This window comes from Octopus bimaculoides, chromosome 25 (genome assembly GCF_046866305.1).
Source record: "Octopus bimaculoides isolate indiv1 chromosome 25, ASM4686630v1, whole genome shotgun sequence".
Lineage (NCBI taxonomy): Eukaryota > Metazoa > Mollusca > Cephalopoda > Octopoda > Octopodidae > Octopus > Octopus bimaculoides.
Window position 1 is genome coordinate 13,876,983 of NC_142952.1, and position 27,432 is coordinate 13,904,414.

The following is a 27,432-nucleotide window of genomic DNA, read 5'->3' on the forward strand; positions in this document are numbered from 1 at the left end:
TCAATGACAGATGGGACTCCTGGACAAGAATATACATTGCAACACCTAAAACACCTCACAATACTGACACTATATCAACATATATGACACTATAGATGTAGGAAAAAAACTGAATTAGTTAAGGCTCTGCAATAGAATGGTCTAGAACTGGCATTTCTGTACAACCCAACTAGCTATTATCTGTGTTGTTATACCAGTTTTCTTTTTTAAAATAAGAAAGACAATAACATTCATCTGTGTAAATAGAAAAACCAGTTTTTGGAGAAAAGGAGATATAGGTGAATTAATCAAACTTAATATAATATATATCCAGTGCATGCTTTGTACAAGCCATAGCGGTTATATATGTATGTATATGTATGTACATATACACACACATACATATATATGCATATATATTTATACATATACTCACACACACACAATATATATATATATATATATATATATAAGCCAGCTGGAGGAGATGTCCTCCTGGGGCTATATATATATATATATATATATTTATTTATACATATACTCACACACACAGATATATATATTTATTTATACATATACTCACACACACAGATATATATATTCTTTTATTTGTTTCAGTCATTTCACTGCGGCCATGCTGCAGCACCACCTTTAGTCGAACAAATCGACCCTAGTACTTATTTTTGTAAGCCTAGTATTTATTCTATCAGTCTCTTTTGCCGAACTGCTAAGATATGGGGATGTAAACACACTAACATCGCTTGTCAAATGATAGTGGGGGTACAAACACACACACACACACACACACACATATATATATATATATATATATATATATATATATATATACGACAGGTTTCATCCAGTTTCTGACTACTAAATCCATTCACAAGGCTTTGGTTGGCCTGAGGCTATAGTAGAAGACACTTACCCAAGATGCCACACGGTGGACTGAACCCGGGAATGTGGTTGGTAAGCAAGCAACTTACCACACAGCCACTCCTGCGCCTATATATATATATATATATATCATCATCATCGTTTAAACGTCCACTTTCCATGCTAGCATGGGTTGGACGATTTGACTGAGGACTGGTGCAACCGGATGGCTACACCAGGCTCCAATCTAATTTGGCAGAGTTTCTACAGCTGGATGCCCTTCCTAATGCTAACCACTCAGAGAGTGTAGTGGGTGCTTTTACGTGTCACCCGCACGAAAACGGCCACGCTCGAAATGGTGTCTTTTATGTGCCACCCGCACAAGAGCCAGTCCAGGGGCACTGGCAACGATCTCGCTCGAAAACCCTACAAGGCCAGTCAGGCGGTTCTGGCAACGGTCACGCTCAGGATGGTACATCTTATGTGCCACCCGCACAAGAGCCAGTCCAGGGGCCCTGGCAACGATCTCACTTGGCTTGCCGGGTCTTCTCACGCACAGCACATTTCCAAAGGTCTCGGTCAGTAGTCATCGCCTCGGTGAGGCCCAATGTTCGAAGATCTTGCCTCACCACCTCAGCCCAGGTCTTCCTGGGCCTACCTCTTCCACGGGTTCCCTCAACTGTTAGGGAGTGGCACTTTTTCACGCAGCTATCCTCATTCATTCTCACCACATGTCCAAACCAGCGCAATCGTCTCTCTTGCACACCACTACTGATGCTTCTTATGTTCAGCTTTTCTCTCAAGATACTTACACTCTGACGAGTATGCACATTTACATTACACATCCAGCGGAGCATACTGGCTTCATTCCTTGCGAGCTTACGCATGTCCTCAGCAGTCACAGCCCATGTTTCACTGCCATGTAGCATGGCTGTTCGTACACATGCATCATACAGTCTGCCTTTTACTCTGAGTGAGAGTCCCTTTGTCGCCAGCAGAGGTAAGAGCTCTCTAAACTTGGCCCAGGCTATTCTTATTCTAGCAGTTACACTTTCAGCGCACCCACCCCCACTACTAACTTGGTCACCCAGATAGCGGAAGCTATCAACTACCTCTAGTTTTTCTCCCTGGAATGAGATAGAAGTTGTTTCCTGTTTGTTTACAGTGTTTATTGCACCTGAACATCTGCCACATACAAAAACTATATATATATATATAAATCAATGTATACTTAGAGATTTTAACACTAGTCAGTCCTGAACTATGAACAGCAAAAAATAAATTGTTTGGACACAAATGTTTCTGCTATGTTTTATAATCAATACCAAGAAATGTCAATGCTAATTTTCTAGAACCTACCATATGATTTAATTGTTTCATAAGAGCAATATGTATACATATATACACATGCAGACATATACATACACCTGCATAAATAAATACACACACACACACACATATATATATATATATACATACAGACACCCATACATGCACATAGATATACACAAACCTATATATTTGTGTGCGTGTGTTGTGTACCATGTTCTCTGTTATTTTTGTTTGTTCTTTTGTCTTTGTTGTTGTACACATTCGCTAGCTTTCTTACAAAGGGGTCTAATGCTCTTAGACTTTTTTGGGGGAAACCAGATCGAACCATCTCAAGTGTAACTGCCCGAAATGGTTGTGACTTCTGGAACTTGACTGAGGAAAGAAAGCCAGGAATGACCTGTCTTTTTTGTCAGTCCTAATTGTTGTTTCTCTTGTTTGCTTTTTGTCGTCTATCTGTCTGAATGGTTTAATGTACTCTATTGCGTTTTTGTTCCATTGTTATAGTTATATGTGTGCGTGTGTGTTTGTGTGTGTGTACACATATGTGTATGTATATATATATGTACATATATGATATATGTATATATATACATATGTATATCTATGTATGCATATATATAGGTATCATCATCATCATCATCATCATCGTTTAACGTCCGCTTTCCATGCTAGCATGGGTTGGATGATTTGACTGAGGACTGGTGAAACCGGATGGCAACACCAGGCTCCAATCTAATTTGGCAGAGTTTCTACAGCTGGTTGCCCTTCCTAACGCCAACCACTCAGAGAGTGTAGTGGGTGCTTTTACGTGTCACCCGCACGAAGGCCAGTCAGGTATATATATATATATATATATATATATATATATATATATATATATATATATATATAGATACATATATATATATTTCAGTTTTATCTTAGATTGTCAGCACTATTCATAAACACAGCATATTAACATTGGATCATGTGATAACTTAGAAAGTTTAGATATGTTTCGACCAAAGACACACACACATTCATAATACACACACACACATATACATGCATATAAACTAAGAAAAAAATTATTGTACTTACCATGAGGCATTGTAATATTGGTAGCTTTTAGATTTGTTTTCAAGTTCCATGTTGTTAAACTGCCATCTGAGTGGCTTCCCATGAATTGTTTGCCATCTGACCACCATGATAAAGACCGCAGCGCCTTTTAATAAAATTGAGAGAAAAAGAAAATAGGCATTAATTTTAATGAAGTGAACAAAATCAGACAAACTAAAATCCCAAAGTTTTGGTAACAAAACCTGGCACCCCAGTTGAACTGATCAATGGAATAGCCTGTTTGTGAAATTAACATGCAAGTGGCTGCGTACTCCACACATATGCATACCTTTAACTAGTTCTTAGGGACATTCAGCATGACACAGAATGTGGCAATGTATATATATATATATATATATATATATATATATATATATTTATATATATATAATTCAAAAAAACAATAACAAAAAAACACAAAAACACAACAAAGTGAGGACGTGATATGGATAGTATTATTGGACGCTCAGGAAAGGAAAGAGAGAGTGTATGACGTTTCGGGCGTAGCCCTTCGTCGGAAAGATGGAAAGTTCGGAGAATGGAAGAACGGAGAAAGAGGAAAATGGTACCGATGCCCACGAGGTTACATTATGAAAAGGCCGGAAGAGGAGGTGGTGGGGGAAAAGTTCTTTCTAAGATAGGAGAGTGAAAAAGGGAGATGAATCTGTGCGTGTGCGAAAGTCTGCGAGTGTGTGTGTGATAACAGAACGTGTGTGTGCATATGTATGTGTGTGTGTGTGTGTGCATGGTTTGGTGGTTTATCTGTTAGTGTGTTTGTGTGTGTGTGTGTGTGTGTATGACGTAGTGGAAGAAATTAGTAGCAGGACTGGTTAGTGGACGCTATAGACAGTGTAGGTAGAAGGTCAACAGGTGGTTATTTGGGTGTGTGTGTGTTCGTGTTTGTGTGGGGTTGTAGGTGTTAGGTACGTGTACGTGTGTGTGTGTATGTGTATGTTTTCTGTGCATGCGTGTGTGTTTGTGTGTATGTGTATGTTGTGTGTATGTGCGTTGCTGTGCACGTGTGTGTGCGTGCGTTTGCTATTGTATATGCGTGTGTTGTTTATGCCCATGTGTGTATGATTGTATGCGTGTCTGTGTGAGTGTGTAGTGTTGGTGAGAAGTGTGTGTGTATGTGGGTGTGTGCGTGTGTGTGTATATGTGTGGATGTGCGTGTGTGTGTGGGATTGTGAGTGTTAGGTACGGGTGTGTGTGTGTTTATGTGTGTCTGTATGTGTTTCCGTGTGCGCGTGTGTGTATATATATGCATACATAGATATACATTTATATATATATACACATATATATACACATATACTTATACATACATATATCATATATATATGTATATATATACAGATATACTTATATATACATATATCATATATATGTATGTATACACACGCATATATGTACACACACACACACACACACACACACACATATATATATATATATATATATGTACATACATGTACGTACACACACACATATATTGAAATACAGGTACAACACATTTTTGGTGGCTGAGTGGCCTGGAGCAATGTGAAATAAAGTGTTTTGCTCAATGACACAATGTGTTGCTGGAAATTGAACTCGTGATCTTACACTCGTGAACTGAATACCCTAACCACTAAGCTATGCGCCTTCACTTTGCTAACATGATAGTAACTTATAAACAGAACCACCCCTCCAAAAAAAATTTGCAAGCGAATATAACATTAGTACTTTGTACATTACTTTTGTTAGTTGTTTTAGGTGTAGTGTGAGAGGACATAAACATCCTTTAGGATCTCCTATCGTGACACAGAAGAATATGGAGGATGTGACAGTTAGATGAAGAGATAGTTGTGTAGGAAGGCAGAGAGCTGGCAGAACTGTTAGCATGCCAGACTAAATTCTTAGCAGCATTTTGGCCATCTTTATGATTTGAGTTCAAATTCCACTGAGGTCGACTTTGCCTGTCATCCTTTTGGGGTTGACAAAATAAGTAGCAGTGAACACTAGAGTCAATGCAATCAACTTAGGCCCTCCCAGAACCTTGCAGGCTTTGTGCCAAAATTTGAAACTGTTTACAGTTGTGTAGGCAGGAACAATGCAAAGTAAAGTGCCTTGCTCAGGAACACAATGAGACACATGACCCAGGAATCAAATCTAAGATCTAACGATTGTGGGCACAACACCCTAGTCAATAGGCCACAAGAATTCAAGTCATTAAGTCACATTTGTTTTTGTCATTGACATTAATTTCATCTTCAGAGATGAAAATATGATTTTATTCAGGCATGGCCATGTGGTTAAGAAACTCACTTTGCAACCACATGGTATTGAGTTCAGTCCCACTTCATGGCATGTTGAGCATCTTCTGCAATAGAGCAAGACAACCAATGCCTTGTGAGAAAATTTGTTAGATGAAAACTGTGTGGAAGCCCATACACTCACACACATATCCATATATCTGCATATGTATACACACACATCCATACATATACACACATCAATGCATGTATACACATACACACATATCCATATATATGTATACAGACACATCCAATATATATATATATATGTACACACTCACATCCACATATATGCATCCTATTTATCCGTATATATATATACGCACACACATATATGCATACACACGTGTCTGTGTCTGTTCTAATCCCACTGCTTGAAAACCAGTGTTGGTTTGTTTATGTTCCTGTAACTTAGCAGATTGGCAGTAAAAAGAATAAGTATCAAACTTTAAACAAAAATATATAGAAAAATAAGTACATGGCTCAATTTGTTCGACTAAGCTCTTCAAGGTGGTGCCCCAGTATAACTATGATCCGATGACTGAGACAAGTAAAAGATAAAAGATAAAAAATATATACATGATATGGACAGGCATAAATAAAGATAAATGATTGTTCTAGTATCACATTAGTTTTTAGTATGATAAACACTGACATGTATAAACAAGGCGAACCATCATAAATACATCATCCAACACTATTTCAGTTTTATCTTAGATTGTCAGCACTATTCATAAACACAGCATATTATCATTGACTCATGTGATAACTTAGAAAACTTAGATATGTTTCGACCAAAGACTGGCCCAGGCCATGTCTAACTTAATAGCACCACCTGATAGAATTTGCTAAATCCTTTTTAAGTCAAGTTTTATGGTATCATGGCCCATTCAAGAAGGGAGTTCTTGTTGAGTAAGTTGTATCCAGGTATAGGTGGCTTATCTGGTGTCCCTTTAACAAATTTGCTCAGATTCTGTTTAAAGGTGATGAGATCTTTTGCCCCTTTGATTTGTTTTGGGAAGAGCTTGTCAAGGGAAGGAAATTGTTTTGCAGTGTATGTATGTTCTGCGATCCTGAATTGTGTAGGATATGTATGGCATGTGGTCCTAACCTTAGATGAATTCTGAAACTAATGTTATTCATTTAGTGAAATGAAGTCACAGTTTACAATATAATAATTTCTAATATAAGCACATTGTCATCATTTTAGTGTTCACTTTTTGATTGCTTTCAGTGGTTGGATAAAGTTTACAGAGGCAGATTTCTCTACAGCTGGATGCCCTTCCTGTCACCAACATTCATCTGTTTCCAAACAAGTTAATATTTCCCCCATGGCCACACATGCTCTCACAAAAGATTGGAAATGAATAACACTTCTTGTATGACAATGATGATCATTTACAACCATCACACAATGTCCTACACATGCATATATACGTATGTATATATATATATATATATATATATATATATATATATATATATAGGTAAATGATAGGATTGCTTCAATATTTCAGGGGTAGTCTGAAGTATCTAAGCAACCAGGGGATATTTAAATCCGAAGGCACTCCTGGAAATTACTTGTGTGGGTATTGTCTTTGTTAGAAGGTATCCAGAGGCAGGTATCCAGAGGCAGTTTATAATTATAATTATGTGGAGTGTTTCTCCATTCTCCACATAATTATATATATATATATATATATATATATATATATATATATATATATATATATACACACACACACACACACATATGCATACATACATACATACACATACACACACACACACACACATATATATATACATATGCATATATATGCACATATATACATACATATATATACACATATACAGAGACACACATACATGCACAAACACATACACTCATATAAATATATGTTTGTGTGTGTGAGATGGGCTTCTTTCAGTTTCCATCTAGCAAATCCGCTCACAAGACTTTGGTTGACCCTGGGGCTATTGCAGAAGATACTTCCCCAAGGTGCCACACAGTGGGACTGAAACCAGAACCATGTGGTTGAGATGCAATATTCTTAATACACAGCCATGCCTGCACGCAAAGTTAGAAATACAGGAGGGAGGGAGAACAGTTGATGATGTATGTTGACAACAGAACTAGACTGGAACCATGTTTTAGTGAACCTCGAATGATGACAAACAGTGTTGACCTCAAAGGAGTTTGAATGCAGAGTGTATATATATATATATATTGTATATTGTATATCATATTATATATTGTATATTCCATATTCTATACCCCACATTAGTTCTGCAGGAATATAAATAAAACATAAAAAACAGACAGTGTTGGAACTCTTTTAAGCAAAATAATATATATATATATATATATATATATATATATATATATAAACATAACAAGTACTGCAAGGTATTTTGTCTGATGCTCTGCCATTTATTTCATACTGCTTTGGTATAAATATAAAGTAGATCCCTGGAATATACCCTTGGTAAAGTAAATGAAAAATTGAAAAAGCCCCACGTAACTACATACATGTAAGTGAAGACTTACTTGAAAATCAGGTAAGGGTTTAGCATTAGAAAACAGGGCCATCACACAAGTATTACTGGCCCCTGGGCAAATCAGTGCACTGAGTTCTATTGTATTATTTGACAGCAAGCCACAATATTCGTAGATCATAACTGGGGCCCTAGACCCATGAGGCCCCAGGGCAATTGCACAGTGTGCCTATGCATTAAGAGAACATTGTCCAGAAGGGCAATTGGCCATAAAATAATGCTTCAAATAACATATTTGTCCAGAAGGGCAATTGGCCATAAAATAATGCTTCAAATAACATATTTGTCCAACTTACACAAGCATAGACAAACAGACATAAAACAAATGAAGGAAAAAATTAGTGTAAAGACAATAAACATTTAAAAGGACAACACAAGAAGAACAAACTTTGGCAAATATTGGTGTTAGATTAATGCTTCAGTAGAGAAAGACAGTATCTTAATATTTCAATATGTGTGTGTGTGTGTGTGTGTATATATATATACACATGTACATACATGCACAAATATACACACACATACAAGAATATATATATATATATATGTATATATATATATATATATATATATATATATATATATACACACACACATAAATATACACATACACATCAATATACATATATACATACACACACATACAAAAGTACAAATACACATGCACAAATATATATATAAATATATACACACACATATACATACATACATACATGCATGCATACATGAGATGCATTACAGGAGTTTTGAGACTTTTTTAGGAGAGGCAGTTATAAGTGTCCTAGATAATTGTAATTTAAACATATTATTTCATCTAATAAGCCAATATTTTTTTAAAAACTTTAGCTTGAAGGAGATGGCTGTAACAACACTTTGAACACACTCTGCTAAACACTGCTTGCCACAGCTAACTAGTTTGCAAAATGGAATCGGGATGTGAAGACAATTTTGAAGGTCGCTATGGAATAAATTTTGTGTTAAACTGGGTGAAAACAATACAGAAACATATGTGGCGAGCTGGCAGAAACGTTAGCACACCGGGCAAAATTCTTAGCGGTATTTCGTCTGCTGTTATATTCTGAGTTAAAATTCTGCCGAGGTCGACTTTGCCTTTCATCCTTTCGGGGTCGATAAATTAAGTACCAGTTACGCACTGGGGTCGATGTAATCGACTTAATCCCTTTGTCTGTCCTTGTTTGTTTCCTCTATGTTTAGCCCCTTGTGGGCAGTAAAGAAATAAGAAGCATATGAAATGCTCCAGGTTGCTTATGGATTAACTTGCATGGGCTGAGCATCTATTTTTCATTTACACAAGAGGATCAGGGATGGTAGAGAGGAGGTGAGAGATCATGAGAGATGTGGGAGGGAGAGGGACATCTGAAAACATCAGAATATCAAAGCTGGTTGAAACAATACACAATTTTCTGGATGCAGACCATTGTGTATCTATGAAGACAACAAGAATACAGTTTGGAGTTGATGTGGCAACTGTATACAGAATTATTCATGAAGATCGAAACATGTGCAAAATTTGTTCCCAGGATGCTCAGTGTTGAACAGAAGGAAGGTGTACTGGTGACAGCAGGGAGATGGTTGAGTTTATTAACTCCAACCTAAGAGTATTTAAGTCTGGTAACCTGTGATGAAAGCTATGATCCAGAGGCCAAGAGACATTATGCCCGAAGGAAGGTCAGGCAATGCAAGACCACCATGAAGCTCATGGTGATCCCCTATTTTGACAGCAAGGGCATCATCTACATCCTCTATGTCCACTCTGGCCAGTCACTCAACAAAGAGTATTTTGTAGAGGTTTTGAGTGAGTTCAGGAAGAAATTTCATTGCAAAAGGCCAAAGCACTCCACTCAGGTCAGTGACACTTGTGCCAGGCAATACACCAATCTACAATTCCGTCCTTGTAACCAACTATTTGACAAAGACAGGCATCAAGACCCTCACTCTCCCTACAGTCTGGACCTTGCTCTCAGTGACTTTTGGTTGTTCATCAAGATGAAGGAGAGCCCCAGGAGTTGTTACTTTGAAAACATTGAGTAGATGCTGCTACAAAAACACCTTCACTGTGGTGGGATTTCATGGAGCCTCCATAAGAGGCTGAAGCACTACAAGAAGTGCATTGAATTCAGATGATCCTACTTTGAAGGAGATTGGAGTTTTATGCTTTTTTGAAACTATTAAATGTCTCTCCTGAAAAAGCCTCAAATCTTCTGGAATGCAGTGCAGTGTGTGTGTGTGTGTGCGTGTGTGTGTGTGTGTGCGTGTGTGTGTGTACACATGCAATGTATACTCCCACACATACATAAACACATATACAAACATATAATTATACACACACATACACACACATCATTATTGTGTCTCCTTTTTCATGCTTGCATGCATCAGATGAGACTACACTTGGGCAGAGTTTTCTACAGCAGGAATCCCTCACTGATGCCAATCTATCACCTGTTTCCAAACAAGCCAATAATCTGCAGATTAAGATCGAACAAATAAACAGCCTTGACATGGTTATGCTGGGAAATGGAAACAGATGACATGGTTTGAACAATAACATGTTAAGTCATGTCAGGAAGCCTGGATGTGCTTTTATGATGGACTGCGAGTAAGCTACAGTGTTTGTATCAATGGTCAGGCTTTTGTTATCAATTAGCAAGCACACGTGATAACAAGGAGCATTAAAAATGCATTCACTGACACTTGCACACTGTCACATACATGACAAGCTTTTCCACTTTCCATCAACCGATTTCTGTAAGAAGGCATCTATCTATCTATTTATGTCATCATCATCATCATCATCATCATCATTTAACATCCATCTTCCATACTGGAATTGGTTGGATGGGTTGACAGGAGCTGCCAAGCCAGAGAGCTGCACCAGGCTCCATTGTCTGCATTGGCATGGTTTCTACAGCTGGATGTCCTTCTAAACATCAACCACTTTACAGATTGTGCTGGGTGCTTAATATGTGGCACCAGCATTGGTGCTTTTTTACATGACATTGATACAAGTGGGGTCATCAAGTAACTCGCTTGACAAGGACTTCTCAGCTTAGACAAGAAGTGGATCTGCAAGAAGTGGCATGGGGCCAGGCGATTGGTTAAGGTATAATAGAGGAGAAAGATGTATGTATTGCTATAGAGGAGACACTTGGCTACCCAGTAGGAAAAAAGAGGAGAGGAAGGAGAAATGGAGTTAGAGAAAAAGATTACGAGAGAGAGAGCCAGAGAGAGAGAGAGAGAGAGAGAGAGAGAAAGAGAAATAGATGGTGTTGGAGATGCATCTCTCTCTCTCTCTCTCTCTCTCTCTCTCTATATATATATATATATATATATATATATATATATATATATATGCCAAACTAAAAACATCCACCACACATTGTAAAGTGGTTGGTATTATGGTGAGAGGGGGATCCAGTCATGGAAGCCAAACCAAATCAGAATGGAACCTGGTGCAGCTCTGGTCAAACTGTCCAACCCATACCAGCATGGAAAACCGACATTGAAAGATGATGATGATGATGAGATATATATATACATAGATATCACCTGTATTGACCAGACTATCAGATATTTTACACTACTGGTTACAATGTGCTTACAATTCCTACTTGGTCATACCCTTGTTTTCCCATCTTGACCCAAATCATTTAGCTAAATCGCCTCCTCATTGTTGTAGAGGTGATCTTCTGAGTGGCCTTTTCTCATCTCTTGGATATCATTTGACAAACTGCATGGGTCCATCAGTTGTCTATGAACCCGACAACATCTCCAGCCCAATGGAACTTGTGCTTTCGGTATTCTGTGATTACGTCATTCACTCCGTTCCGTTCTCAAATTACATCAGTTCAGACATAGTCTTCCAAAGATATTCTTAACATGGATGTTTTCCATGCACCTTTGCATTGCAGACAATCAGTCTTGTCCAACTTTTTGTAGCAGCTCATGTCTCATGAGCACAGGTAGGATCATGCTAGTGAAGAACCTGGCACATAGTGCTTTGAGCACATCTTTTCTTGAGGTAAATGCTTTCCATCCTGCTCTTATTTTTGATTTCAGCATCAATGTCCTGGTACATAATGGTTACATATTCACTGTGTACCCCAAGTTGATGTACTTCTTTACTTTCTTGAATTCGTTACAGTGCAAAGTCAAATAGCTATGTAATATAGAGAGATATATTATTGTCATCTTCATTTATATATATATATATATATATATGTAGGTTGAATAAATACATACAAACACATACATACACACACACACAAATATATATGTGTGGGCGTGCATGTTTTCATGTGTGTATGTGTGTATATATATATATTATTTTCCTAATATATTTATAAATTAGTTCATTAGAGAAGTGATAGAAAAGAGACAGAGAGAGAAAAAAGACTGAAAGTGAAAAAGAGAGAGAGAGAGAAAGGAAAAAAGACACACACACACTAAAGATGGATCAAGATCAAACTTGCATCAGTTTAAACCACTACCACCACCACCATCATCATCATCACAAACCAATAGTGAACATTATGATTGACTAGTATGAACTGTCCAGTTTAGTAGAGATGTCGTTGCTACACACACACACAGCATCAGGTGTGTGTGTGTATGAGCATAACTGTGTATGTGTATCCATTCCATTATTAATGTTTAAATACCCAATTCTCACTCAGTTGTGATGGGTTGAACGAGTTTGCAAATCTCTTTATGTATTTCTGTTCTGTGTTCTTTTCAATATTGGCGATGGATTTGACAGTTTTTACACCATAGCAGTTCTCTTTCTATTGATTCTATGTCATCTTTTCTTCCATCGATCTACTACTTCCTAAATCTATTGATGACAATGTTCAAAAATACATGTGCATGCTTTCTTGTACACATATGTGTGTGTGTCTTCCTGCACATGTGCATGTGTGTGCTTTCTTGTATATACGTGTGGGTGTATATATGCGCGTCTTCTTGTATGTGTCTGTGTGTGTGTGTGTGTCTCTTCTTGTAGGTGTGTGTTTGTGTCTTGTACAGGTGTGTTTGTGTGCTCTTATACATGTGTGTGTGTGTTTGTGTCTTCTTGTGCATGCGTGTTTATACATTCCTGTACTCATGTGCATTTGTTTTGCATGTTTGTGTACTCTTGTACATGTGTGTGTGTGTGTGTCTTCTTGTATGTGTGTGTATTTGATGTTTTTTTGTACATATGTGTACATGTCCTCTTGTATGCACGTGAGTGTGTTTTGTATGTATTCTTGTACATGTGTCTGTGTATATTTGTGTGTTATGTCTGAGGCGTTGTAGTTCTTGCGCGAGATAGATATTCCAGTAATAATAATAGCAACTCGAATCGATGCAAGAAAAGTCAAGTTTTGATCAGCTAAGCGTCTTTATAATCACAGAAGTGATTGTATTGAGGAAGAGAACTAGCTTCTACACAACTGATGGTTTATCATGAACTGATACACGAGGGAGGGGGTGGAAACAACACCAACAAAAAAAAACAAAAAAGAACAAAAATATCTACTCAAACATTTCTAAATATTTTCAAATGATTTAACACAAACACACACACATGCACACGAACATAACCTGAGTATTTCATGATTATATTGAATAAGATTTCACTCAGTTTTCATGTCATGACTAAAAATAGGAAGAAAATTTAAAAAAAAAAAAAAAGAAGTAGACAAAAGACAGAAGTTTGTGAATAGAAGGAAGAAAGGAAACAAAAGAGAAAAGGAAAAGAAAAAAAAAACTTGAATTGTGACATAAAAAGAAAATTTTAATGTGATAAGACAATAAATAAAATAATTTAATTGAAGCTGGAACACAAGTAAAATCACGAAGAGAGAAAAAGAGAGAGAGAGAGAGAGAGAGAGAGAGAGAGAGAGAGAGAGAGAGAAAGAGAGAGAGAGAGGGAGAGTAATCAAATTTAAGAGCAACAACAAAAATGCCTCCTCCTCCTCCTCCCTACTTGTAACAAAAACACAAGTATAAGTAAGTTATATATGATGGTATAATTGTGGCAGCATGTTAAAAGATATCCATAAAAATCACACACACACACACACACACACACACACACATAGACAGTGTCACTGCAAAGAAGAAAATTTTGGAACTGATTTCATGCAGGAATTTTTCTGTGACTTAATCAATCTGGCTTTAATCTAGAAAAGAATGCCAAAAATTTGAAGTGATTTTAAAAGAATATCTTGTAATGACATAACACACACACATTATATATCTGCGTGTGTGTGTGTGTGTGTGTGTGTGTGTGTACGTGCGCACACACAATACCTTGTGTGAACAGCTTTCTGTGAGATCTACTCGGGATTAAGAGTGCTGTAAGATGTAATATATTTAAATATCAAATTAAAAACTGAATTACAACAGATTGGAGTACAGACTACCCAGACTAAACTGCTCTAAATAAAGAATTCCTCTTTTTTTTCTCCCTCGATCATTCATTTTCACAGGTTCAAACCAAACATTTATTCACTTATGTTATTAGTCTTACTCTATCTTGCAAGTTACTTAGTGTCCTTGCCAGTGCTGGTGCCATGTAAAAAGCATCCAGTCTACACTCTAAAGTGGTTGGCATTTGGAAGGGCATCCAGCTGTAAAAACCATGCCAAAACTGACCTCACCTGTCCTGGTACCACATGGAAAGCACTCAGCCCACTGTGTGGTGGATGGAGTTAGGAAGGGCATCCAGCTGTAAAAACCATGCCAAAACTGACCTCTACAGTGCTGGTGCCATATAAAATGCACCCAGCCCACTCTGTGTAGTGGTTGGTGTTAGGAAGGGCATCCAGCTGTAAAAATCAAGCCAAAACAGATGCAGAAGTATGGTGAAGTCTTTTGCCTGGCCAGGTCCTGTTAAACTGTCCAAGTCATGCCAGCATGGAAAGAGGATGTTAAATAATGATGATGATATCTCTCAGATATCAATATTTATGATGGGCTTGCTGCTACATGGGCAGTGAAGTGTCAAAAATATTAAAATATAACAGAACCTTGGTTTATGAATGCCTCTCATCACAAACTAATTGGTTTACAAACCATTTTTTAAACATAAAACATCTGGTATGATGAATGGTGTCTCAAATAATGAACACGCAAGCTGGCAACAAAGGTTTGTGACAAGCTTGGAGTAAAAGCCTGAGAGCGTCAGTCGCTGTCTAGCTTTCATTCAGTGCACTTCCCTGCTTGAGTTCACTGCCTTGTCTTAAATTTCCTGAGCAAAAAATAATTTTGGTTTATGAAGCACGACCTTCGAACATTAGTCCTCACCGAGGCAATGACTTGTGACTGAGACCTTTGGAAATATGCTGTGCGTAAGAAGACCCGGCAAGCCAAGTGAGACCATAATCCAAGGCCTCTGCCAGGGGTGTAGCCAGCCCATTTATGCATACCTTTCCTTTATTGGACACTGAACTCTGCTTGCAAAGACCTGTTGAGGCAAGTGAAATCGAAATTGAACTAAATTCGATGACTGGCACCCATGCCAACTTGATTGGACACTAAACTCGGTTTGAGAAGACCTGTTGGGGCAAGTGAAAGCGAAATCGTGATGGCACCTGTACCAGTGGAGTGCTAAGAGCACCGTCCGAGCGTGATTGTTGCCAGAGCAGCTGTCTGGCTTCCGTGCCAGTGGCATGTAAATAGCACTATTTGAGAGTGATCGTTACCAGCATTGCCTTACTGGCACTTGTGCCGGTGGCATGTGAAAAGTCATTTGAGCGAGGTCATTGCCAGTGCCGCTGGACTGGCACCTGTGCAGGTGGCATGTAAAATACACCATTTTGAGCGTGGCCATTGACAGTACCGCCTGGTTGGCCTTCGTGCCGGTGGCACGTAAAAGCACCCACTACACTCTCGGAGTGGTTGGCGTTAGGAAGGGCATCCAGCTGTACAAACTCCGCCAGATCAGATTGGAGCCTGGTGCAGCCATCTGATTCACCAGCCCTCAGTCAAATCATCCAACCCATGCTAGCATGGAAAGCGGACGTTAAACGATGATGATGAAGATTTTGGAACAAATTAAATTCATAAACCAGCATTCCACTGTATTATATACTGACATTGCAGTATTTGTTCCAACTTTGGCACTATCAGTTTAGATCCTGTTGAAGTCAACATTGCCTATCATCCTCTCAGGGTCAATAAATGAAGTGCCAGTTCAGTACTGGATTAATTATATTTTTTATCTTTTACTTGTTTCAGTCATTAGACTGTGGCCATGCTGGGGCACCATCTTGAAGCATTTTCAATTGAATGAACCAGTCCCTGTACTTTTTTTTTAAAGCCTAGTACATATTAGGAGTAGCTGTGTGGTAAGTAGCTTGCTTACCAACCACATGGTTCTGGGTTCAGTCCCACTGCGTGGCACCTTGGGCAAGTGTCTTCTACTATAGCCTCGGGCTGACCAAAGCCTTGTGAGAGGATTTGGTAGACGGAAACTGAAAGAAGCCCGACGTATATATGTATATATATGTGTGTATGTGTGTGTGTTTGTGTGTCTGTGTTTGTCCCCCCAACATCGCTTGACAACCGATGCTGGTGTGTTTACGTCCCTGTAACCTAGCAGTTCGGCAAAAGAGACCGATAGAATAAGTACTAGGCTTACAAAGAATAAGTCCTGGGGTCGATTTGCTCGACTAAAGGCGGTGCTCCAGCATGGCCACAGTCAAATGACTGAAACAAGTAAAAAAAAAAGAGTAAAAGAGACCTCTAGAACTCTAAGAGGAATCCCCATCTCTTCAGGGATCTCCGAAAGTACTTTTGTCCCAACGTGTAAAATCTCTCTCAAAGTCAGAATTTCTGCAGATATCAACATACAGAAGCTGAAACTGAACATTAACTACATCAAGCTCACCACAATGGGACCCAACAGATCATCCACATTAAAAAGAGAAAAATAAAGAGGGTATGGAAGGCTATGGATATTTACATATCCTTCTCAATTTAAATTATTAAAAGGAAAACAACAACACACACAAAAAAAAAGAAAAGAGAAAAACCTAACACTAGAAGTCTATTACATTAATAGTGTTTAAAAGCAACTCATGTGTCAGCAGTGCTCAAGTATTGAGAGAGAGAGAGAGAGAGAGAGAGAGAGAGAGAGAAAACAGATCATGCCAAGAGGAATATGTGCAGTATAAAAACATCAGTGTGATATTTTCCTTTTTCTTTTATGTATTGGTGGTGGTGGCAGTGGTGGGCTATAAAAGTTGATCAATTATAGCCATGTTTGTGTATTGGTGAGATGAAGGAAATGTGTGTGTGTATGTGTGTGTGTGTAGAGGGGAGAAGGAGGCAAAAATAAATTTAAACAGGAAAAGTAAAAATAGATTTATTAGTGTACCATACCTAAATGAAAAAAGAAAAAAAAACTCCATTTTCTTCTCTCTCTCTCTTTACAAACTATATCAGGAGAGTTTGATATTAATAATAATAATGACGATGATGATAATAATAATAATAATAATAAAAGATTCTTTAATGCTTTTTTTTAATGTCAGTGCATTAACTAAATATATTTTAGAAATAATGGAAAAAAAAAAGAGACCAGTCTCTCCTAAATTGTAAAACTGAAGTTCAGTCACGGAGAGTGAGAGAGGGAGAAAGAAAAAGAAAGCAGATGTACAAATGCGTAGGTTTTGAGAGTGTGTGTATGTGTAAAAACACATCTATCTATCTATATATCATCATCTGTTTGCTTTCCTGTGCTGGCATGGATTAAATGGATAATCGCAGTCTGAATTCATTTTTGTGCTGAGCTACTGCTCTCCTGGATTGGTCAAGGATCACATGATGGTTGTTTGCAAGGAGATTGGCATGGATGGTCTCTATGACTCAATGTCCTTCCTATCATTAATCAATTTACAAAATGTACCAGCTGTATTTTTATATCATGGCACTGTGACAAGAGAAGTTGTCTTGTGCCTGACAATACTAAAGAGTCTGCTCTGTGTTACATTTTCCCAGTTCCTCAGCTCCAGAAATGTCTTATTCCCAAGTAAGACTGAAGACTCTCCTCTTCTTTGCATTGTCATTGCTTGTTACCTTCATGGAGAGGAGGGAGTGATAGAAGAGAGAGCAAAGGAAGAGAGCCCAAGGAGTATGAGTGAGAGAGCAAAGGAAGAGAGCCCAAGGAGTATGAGTGAGAGAGCAAGAGAGAAAAGTAGACAGTTACATGACAGTTGTTGATGATGGGCTAAAAAAAAAAAACAATATGATAGACAGGCAGCTAGATGAATAGTTGGAAGGAAAACTGACATTGAAGTTAAAGTAGTCAGCACTATTCTAGAGGAACAGAAGCAAAAATTGCCCCAAGTCAATGAGCTTGCAGCTCAGGACCTGGAGAAGCAAGTCCATGCAAGCCAGTGTGATAGGGTACTAGACTGATGGTTCAGTTCAGTTACATAAGTTTGGTTCGGTCCAAACCTCCACTAGGTAGACAGGAAATGGGATGAAATTATGAGTGGGATGGGTAGCTACTTACATCATGAAATGAGTCCTGTGGAAGCTATCCCCAAAATGTTGGGCAGACCTGGTGAAAATATACATCACCTCCATTGTATATTACTTTCTGGTTGCCATGTCTTGCCTCAGTTTTGTCTTCCCTTATTGGAGCATCAGAGCATCTGCTCATTGATTTCATCTGAAAGGGGTACTGCATCCTACTGGTCAGGTGGTATGTCTGCTGCCAACAACTTCTGTATGGCCAGCTCAGTATGTCATGGTTGACAATGTATAGCCAGACATACTGTAAGGTTCACAGAGAACAGGCAGGCTTGTGCATTTGCTGAGTGGTATCCAAGAGATCAGACTCCATGATGATGGAAAGATGATTTAGTTAAATGATTAGAGCCAAGACAAATGACACAGTCAAGAAAGAATTGGAAGTGCACTATGACCTGTGATATATAACAACATCTGGTAACCTGGCAGATGCAGTGATATAAACATACATACACAACTACCATTGTTCTCATGTGAGGCAAGATTCTTTCTATGTATTTGCTATTTCACCACCAACACTATCACCATTGCTGCACTGATGACCACCACAACCACCACCACCACCACCACCACCACCACCACCATCATCATCATCATCATCACTGCAGTCATTACCATTGCAAGATGAGATTATTTTACAAGTTGATATCTCAACAAATGTACCAATAAATAAACAAAGAAACCAGAAAAGTTTATTCTGACAAGAATGAAAAGATAAACGATAGCAGTAACAACAACAACAACAACAACAACAACAGCAGTTATTGCAGAGATTTATGGAGAATGTCAGATATAAAATACGGTTTTAGGAGATGGTATTTATTAGTTCAGTGATTGAAGTTGTGTTCTGTCATCAAATCTAAAAGCTAAATTGTTGTAAAAGGTGAAATTATTACAGCAGGTTACTATGATTGACAGTTTTACAGGTTGAAATAGGATAACAACAACATAAAGTCAGAAATGTAATATGTAAATAAAACATGAAACACTCTTCTTCTATTATTTATATGTTTGCTTAGTAGCTGGAATATATCATACACACACTTGTAGGATAAACGCAGCCACACACACAAATTAATGAGGAAAAAATTAATAAAAAAAAAAACGTTTCCAATGATTGATAAAATATTTCTAAGCTCAACAACTACAGTCAATTTAGTAGACATATCTCTTATCAATTAGTAATAATATTTGTATTAAGAAACACTTTATTATTATTATTATTATTATTATTATTATTATTATTATTATTGCTGCTGCTGCTATTAAACGTGTTTATTTATTGTTGGTGTGAAGTAAACAAGCAATACAGAATTTTAGAGTGTGTGATGGCTCTTTGCTTGTTGGCAGTAAGTTATCCACTGTTGCTGCTGCTGCTGCTGATGATGACAAGAAGGAGGAGGAGGAGGAGGAGGAGTAGGAAGAGGTAGAGAAATGATGGTTAAAAATCAGTTAATCATTGATAATGATTAAAAGCTCATATAAAACATAATCTGAAAAACGTGTAAAACATTATATACATAAGTTAAACAAAACAATTTGCAAAAAAAAAAAAAAAAGCAAAAAAACTAAAAATAAATTAGTAAAATTCATTAAAAGTTAATTGTACTAGTTTAATGTCTGAGGTACGCCCAACTTTTTACTAAGCTTGCTGCCACCACCACCACCACCACAGCTGCAATAATGATAATAATTTTCCTTTCTACTGGAAGCACAAGGCCTCAAATCTAGGGGAGGGGACTAGTTGGTTACATCGACCCCAGTGCATAACTGGTACTTATTTAATCAACCCTGAAAGGATGAAAGGCAAAGTCGACTTCAGAATGTAGAGATGGGTGAAATTCTGCTAAGCATTTCGCCCAGTGTGCTCACGATTCTGCCAGCTCGCTACCTTAATAATAATAATAATAAAAATAAGCCTTTCTACTATAGGCACAAAGTGAGAAGTTTTGGGAGTGGAAGCTAGTTGATTACACTGACCCCAGAAGGATAAGAGACACAGTTGGCTTCAGTGGGATTTGAACTCAGAATGTAAAGCCAGGAGAAATGGTGCTAAGCATTTTCTCCAGTGTCATAACAATTCTGCTAGCTCACAGCCCTCTTTTTTATTTTTTCGGCCCCAAGTGAAGAAACAATTGGGGTGGGGTGGGGGAGGAATAATTAGAGCTATAATATAACAGTGCAGATATGATATGATATGATATGATATATATATATATATATATAAGTCAGTAAATGGTGGGGTTGTGTTAGCCGCACGTGGAGAAATAATAGGAAAATAAAAAATAATAATAAGGCAGAATGCTAAATTGAAAGCATATTTTAATATAGATGTGCATAAGGAGGATTAAAAAGGATTTCTAACCGGCTTTCATTGCATGACAAATTTTCAAGAAGAGGAAGAATGAAAATGTTTTTTTACAAAAAAATAAAAAATAATATAAAAAAAAATAATATATAAAAAAATAAATATACCAATACATTATATTGTCTTTGAGCTTTTAAAGTTCAATGGTAATCCATGTAGATAATTGTTAGAAAGATTAGGATGCATGGAATTGAGAGTTGTGTTTTGTTTAAAAAAAAAGGGGCTGAAAGTTTATGTGTTAAGCAGGAAGTGTGGTGTCAAAACAAGAAGTGTGTGTAAGGGAAGACAATTCTGTGGGTTATATATATATCAAGGAGTTCTTTCTAAGTCCACAGATAACTGGTGAGCAGCTTTCTTGCAGACTTTGGATTTTCTCTCCAATAGAGTATTCTACAACTAGCTCAAGAGTTAACAAGAGAGACAAAGACAGACAGAAACAAGGAAAATACCCCTGGTATTTGAATACTATACAAATATGTTTTTAAAAAGACTTTCCATTTAAATTTGCCAAAATTTAATTCTTCCAAAATTTGTTATCCATATTTACAGTTGAAAAGATCTCAAGGATCGAAACCGGAACTGAAATGTTTTTTATAAAAGTATTTTAGTATTTTCTACCTTGTCTTTTTTCCATATATATATCTACTCATGTGTTCCTCTTCAACCTTTTACACACACACACACACACACACACATACATGCCCTCACACTTTTTGTAGTAAGTATCTCCTTCTCTTCATGTCATAGGATGCAAAACTGTGTTTTAACTTTTGACATAAGAAGATGTAGTGTTTCAACAGCATAACTAAACTCACAGTATCATATGTGTGTTCTCCAGATACAATTTTACTATAAGGAAGAAAATATTTTCCAAGGTCAAACAGTTTGACTTTCACACACAATTTACATATACCAGACACTATTGTAGTGATATAGATACACAAATACACACACACACACTCCAATTATTTTACTTATATAGATATACAAATACCCATACTATCTCATTTTAGTAATATAAATACTCATTTCTAGTTATATAGATACATAAACACCTCACATGATTATTTCACTTATATAGACATACAAACACTCACATCATATTATTTTAGCTATATAGATATACAAACACGTTATTTTAGTGATATAATTTCACAAATACCCACATGATGCATAAACACCCCACACTATCATTATAGTCATATAGATATACGAATTTCTACACGATATTGTTTTATTTATACAGATACACAAACACCTACACCATTATTCTACTTATATAGATATACAAACGCACATTGATTACTTTAGTGATATAGACACACAAATACCCACACGATATTGTTTTATTTATATAAATACATAAACACCCACACTATTATTTTACTTATGTAGACACACAAACACCCACACAATTTCATTTTAGTGGTATAGATACACAAATACTCACACTATATTTACAGTGGGTATTTGTATACAAAAATGCTCACACTAGAATCTCTCTCCCTCTCTCTCTCTCTATATATATATATATATACACACACACACACACACACACACACACATGCACACAAACACTCACACTATATTATTTCAATTATATAGATACACAAAACCTACGCAAACACAAAATGTTTTAGCAATATACATACACACACACACAAACGCGCTGCATTATTTTGGTCGTACAAATTCATGAACACCCACCCATATTATATTTTGCTTTGGTGATACAGATTTAAGTGAAAACATATTGTTATACAGAATGATAGCGAAGGTGGGAGTACTGTTGAAGATTACGATGTCAAAGAAAACAATGGAGATTATGATGGCGATGTTGATTATTTCTTTCAGTTGAATATCACAATAAAAGTTTAAAAACCAAAAAAAATGGGAGAAAGAACAAGGCAAAAACCAAAAAAAGCCAAACTAAATAAATATACAAAACAAGAAGAGTCAACATTATTTTGAATCAAGTGATAAAGTCTCATGAGATATGTGTGGTGTGTACACACACACACAAACACAGTTATCACAAAGTCTTTCATAAACTCAAATGACTAAAATGTTTTTTTGTATGAGGCTTGAAGAGACAGGTCTTGATTAAAGATTAAATTATGAAAATTTTCATAAAACCTCAGTCAAAATAGATGAAAGTATGTGCATGTGTATACACGTGTGTGGTTATTTCTGTATGTTTGTAAGTTAGTGGGAATGAAGTACTATTTGAAATTGAATTTAGTATGGTACCAGATATAAAAAGTATAAAATGTACCCACATACTTACACAAACACACATGTTATTAGCTTATTATTAATTTAATTCTGGGTTAAGGTGACACGTTGGCAGAATCATTAGAATGCTGTAATCGACTTAATCCCTTTGTCTGTCCTTGTTTGTCCCCTCTATGTTTAGCCCCTTGTGGGCAATAAAGAAATAAGAATAATTAGAATGCTGGGAAAAAAACTTGGCAGCATTTCATCCATTGTTACATTCTGGGTTCAAATTCTGCTAAGGTTGACTTTCCTTTCATTCTTTTGATGTTGATAATATAAGCACCAGATGAGTACAGCAGGTGATGTAATCGACTTAGCCACCCCACTGAAACCGCTGGCCTTGAGCCAAAATTTGAAACCAATTCATTTCAGAGTTATCCTTGTCTAGCAAGTGATTTGATTTAAGCCTAAGTGTTGAAACAAGTGATTGCATCATTGAAAAGCCAATTTATACATCCAGCCATTCATTTTTTTCTACCCACCATTCCTAGGAGGGTTGTGGTGGTAGAGATCGCCAGGTAGCTTCATAATGAGGTCCTATCATAAGCAAGTATCATTAGACATTCTGGCTCGATTTCCAAGCGTGACTAACTGAAACTATGGATCTGCTTACTTCATCATCATTTCCTGCCTTTAACTCCACTGGCAGCAGAATGTGCACTAACATGAGATAGTTGCTCCCATAGTATGAATCTACATTAGTGGACATATCTCATGTTAGTTTCATCAACCATACTCTTCCATGTTGACTTTGGGAATGCTGGAAGATGATATTAATTTTGGAGTTTTCCTTCTCATTGACTGATTGCTAAAGAGTTCAGTCTACCCTTACAAAAACCTATTTAACCCATAGATGGGACCCTGAAAAGTACTACCATTCCAGGCCAGAACTAATCTAGGAGTAATTGTAATTAAGGAGTGACTGCTCACCCCACCTCCAAGTACAGTTTAATGTTTTACCCATCATATCTTACTTCTAATAGTTCTTCTTCACATGTTACATCAAATTCAACTGGATTTGCAGTAAAACATATTCACCATTCAGTCATACACCTTCAGGTTCAAACTAGCATTAAATTTTTTCCGGCTATTTTTGAAGTTCACTAACCCCACTTATCAGCCCTGAGCATGAGGTGATAACTAGGTACTCTGTACCCAATTGTCATATCCAGAACATAAAAACATAAATATCACAAACAAAAAGAGGTTAACAGAAAATTACTGCACAAAAATTTTGAGGATATTATTTGGGATTAGCCATCTGTCAATCTGAAACCAACATTGCATCAATACACATGTCAGCTGATTGAGAAGACCCCCCCCCTCCCCATCACATTGTTTAAGAAATATCATTAATAATTTTCCACTTGAAATATCTAATTTTTAACTAATTCCAAGTCATCCCCTGAATACAGTTGACTGGAAATTCCTACTGATCTTTATCAGAATCTAAAATCTATCACTCCCTCTTCAGCTGTAAACAATTTACATTGTTGTCTTTTTATTTTTTACTCTCTCGAAGTGTTCAGGTGTGGTGAGCACACCATGGTTGAAAAATTTGTATAACAACACCGAAAACAATGTTATCTCTGAGATAAAACTTGTAAACAAATTCTGCATTGATGACTGATAGGTCAATTTATTTTTAGTTTGACTAGATTTTAATCATGGTGTTTACCAATTCCTACCAAGTTGGAAATTAGGCTGAGTGTGAGGTTTAAAACTCCCAGCAAACTGAGGATTACAGCTTGAGCAGGTTACATTGATAAATGAATCTTACAGTTTTCTTTACTGTTATAACATCTTTATAACATATCATTAGACTAACGAAATTGCCCCTTTAAAAGATTACAATGGAAAAGATCAAGTATTTCAATAAACAAGGAAAGCAACATTTCGTTTTTCAATTATAAGTGTTATATTGGCTCATTGAAGCTGCAAATTAATTTAATTATATTTCTTAAAAATGACTGCCAAATATAATTTGTGTTTTATTTTTTCTTAACAATATTGGCAGAGATCAATGTCATTTTCGCTTTCAACAAACAGTATGATACTCTCATATAATTCAATAAAACAAGTCACACACACACTCTTTGAGAGCCAACAAACTTCTGAGAGTTATAGCAACTCGGTAAATTGTTCATTACTGTCTAAGCGCGCCTGTCAAAATATTCTGTCAATTTTTGATACTTGCTTTCTTCTTATTTAACCCTTTAGCATTCAGATAACTATGTCAAATGTTATGCTTATTCATTCACAGTATTTTGAATTAACCATATATTATTTCATAGCTTTAAGATTTCAATGGTGTGATTGTTCATTTTTCAGAATGACATTGTAGGGTAAGCGAGAAAGGCTGGATCTTGCCAGACTGAACATAAAACAAGGTAGAATACAAGGATATAGTTGGTTTGAATGCTAAAGAGTTCACTGAAGGAGAGAGAAGGGGAGAGAGAGAGAGAGAGATTTCTGAGAGACAACTGTATTCTATGGTAGTGTTGATGTTCATATTATAAGATACAAATTTAAGATCCAAATTTTATGTTTAATTATGAAGACTTGTGCTCAAATGTTTTCTGACAAGATATTACCTACAGACCATATAATTCATACACAAAATGTATGATACTTCCTTCTTCAAATAAGAAACAAAACTGCAACAAAGACTCATCACTGGTAACGCTCTGTCATTATCTCATGCAACAGTACTGTTCAAGGCTCATTATTATTAAGCTGGCAGAACTGTTAGCATGCTGGATGAAATGCTAAGCGATATTTTTCTAAGTTCAAATTCTGCTGAAGTCGACTTTGCCTTTCATCCTTTTGAGGTTGATAAATTAAGTACCAGTTACATACTGGAGTCAATCTAATTGACTGGCATCTTCCCCTAAAATTTCAGGCCTTGTGCCTTTAGTAGAAAGGATTATAATTATTATTATTAAGGCAGCAAGCTGGCAGAATCATTGGTATGCTGGATGAAATGCTTACCAGTATTTTGCCTGTTATTATGTTCTGAGTTCAAATTCTGCCAAAGTTGACTTTGCCTTTCATTCTTTTGAGCTCAATAAAATAAGTACCAGTTGGACACTGGGGTCAATGTAGTCAACTCATCCCCTCCCCCAAAATAGCTGCTCTTATGGCAAAATTTGAAACCGTAATTATTATTATTATTATTGCAAAGGTAGTGAGCTGGTAGAATTATTAGCACATCAAGCAAAATGCTTAGCTGTATTTCTTCCGGCTTAATGTTCTGAGTTCAAATTTCACCGAGGTCAACTTTGCCTTTCACCCTTTCAGGATCGATAAATTAAGTACCAGTTGAATACTGGGATTGATGTAGTTGACATACCCCTACCCCAAAATTGCTGGCCCTGTGTCATAGTTTGAAATCATCATTATTATTATTATTATTATTATTGCTACATATGATTTCACAGCAGTAAATAGCCCTGTATCTGTAACAAAATTTACAGTAAATATCACATCTTTGTGCGATGCACTATTTTTATCAAAACACTACATTTCCCATCAATAAAGCATTAATGTCCAACTGCATAGAAAATGGTGAGTTTTGAAGACCATTAATAAATTTATTTTCAACATTAACCCATTTCATCAAAGTGTAGTCTTAGAGTTTTTATAACTTAAGTTAGAACTTAATGCACAGCTGTTGAGAAAACACTTTGATAGAAAGTGTTATCAAAGTTCCACCTATATTATGGCTGTTACTGCTCTCTGCAATTAATTGTGATGTATGATAAGCTACAGTTTATCTATCTTCATGATTTGCCTTAAATGATGCAGTTTTTTTTAGAATGGTTTTTTAAATCTCTTATATGGTTCTCGAAAATGTTCAATAGGTTTATCATTATCTTTTGAATGTTGAGTGTAACAAGATGTTCTTGTTGCCGGCTTGATTTCATTGTTTTGTTAGAAAATGCCTTGTGGCATAATAAAAATTTGGATGTTTCTTCCAAACAACAGATTCAATAAACCTACTTCCAAATACTCTGGTAAATAGCCGGAAGGATATTTATTTTTTCTAGACATATGTAAGGTAAATTGTCAAACAAAACAAAAAAATTCACAACACAATCA

At 36.6% G+C, this 27,432-nt stretch overlaps 1 protein-coding gene across 14 annotated transcripts in view; it reads right to left on the bottom strand.

Annotated features, from left to right (window-relative positions):
* LOC106876481 (syntaxin-binding protein 5) overlaps nt 1-27,432 on the bottom strand; it is a 435,422-nt gene that overhangs the window by 181,809 nt on the left and 226,181 nt on the right. For all 14 annotated transcript variants that reach the window (XM_089341867.1, XM_089341861.1, XM_089341866.1 and 11 more), the window contains exon 7: nt 3,271-3,394. In XM_089341867.1, coding sequence (XP_089197993.1) covers nt 3,271-3,394 — 124 coding nt within the window. The remainder of the gene's footprint in view (nt 1-3,270; nt 3,395-27,432) is intronic.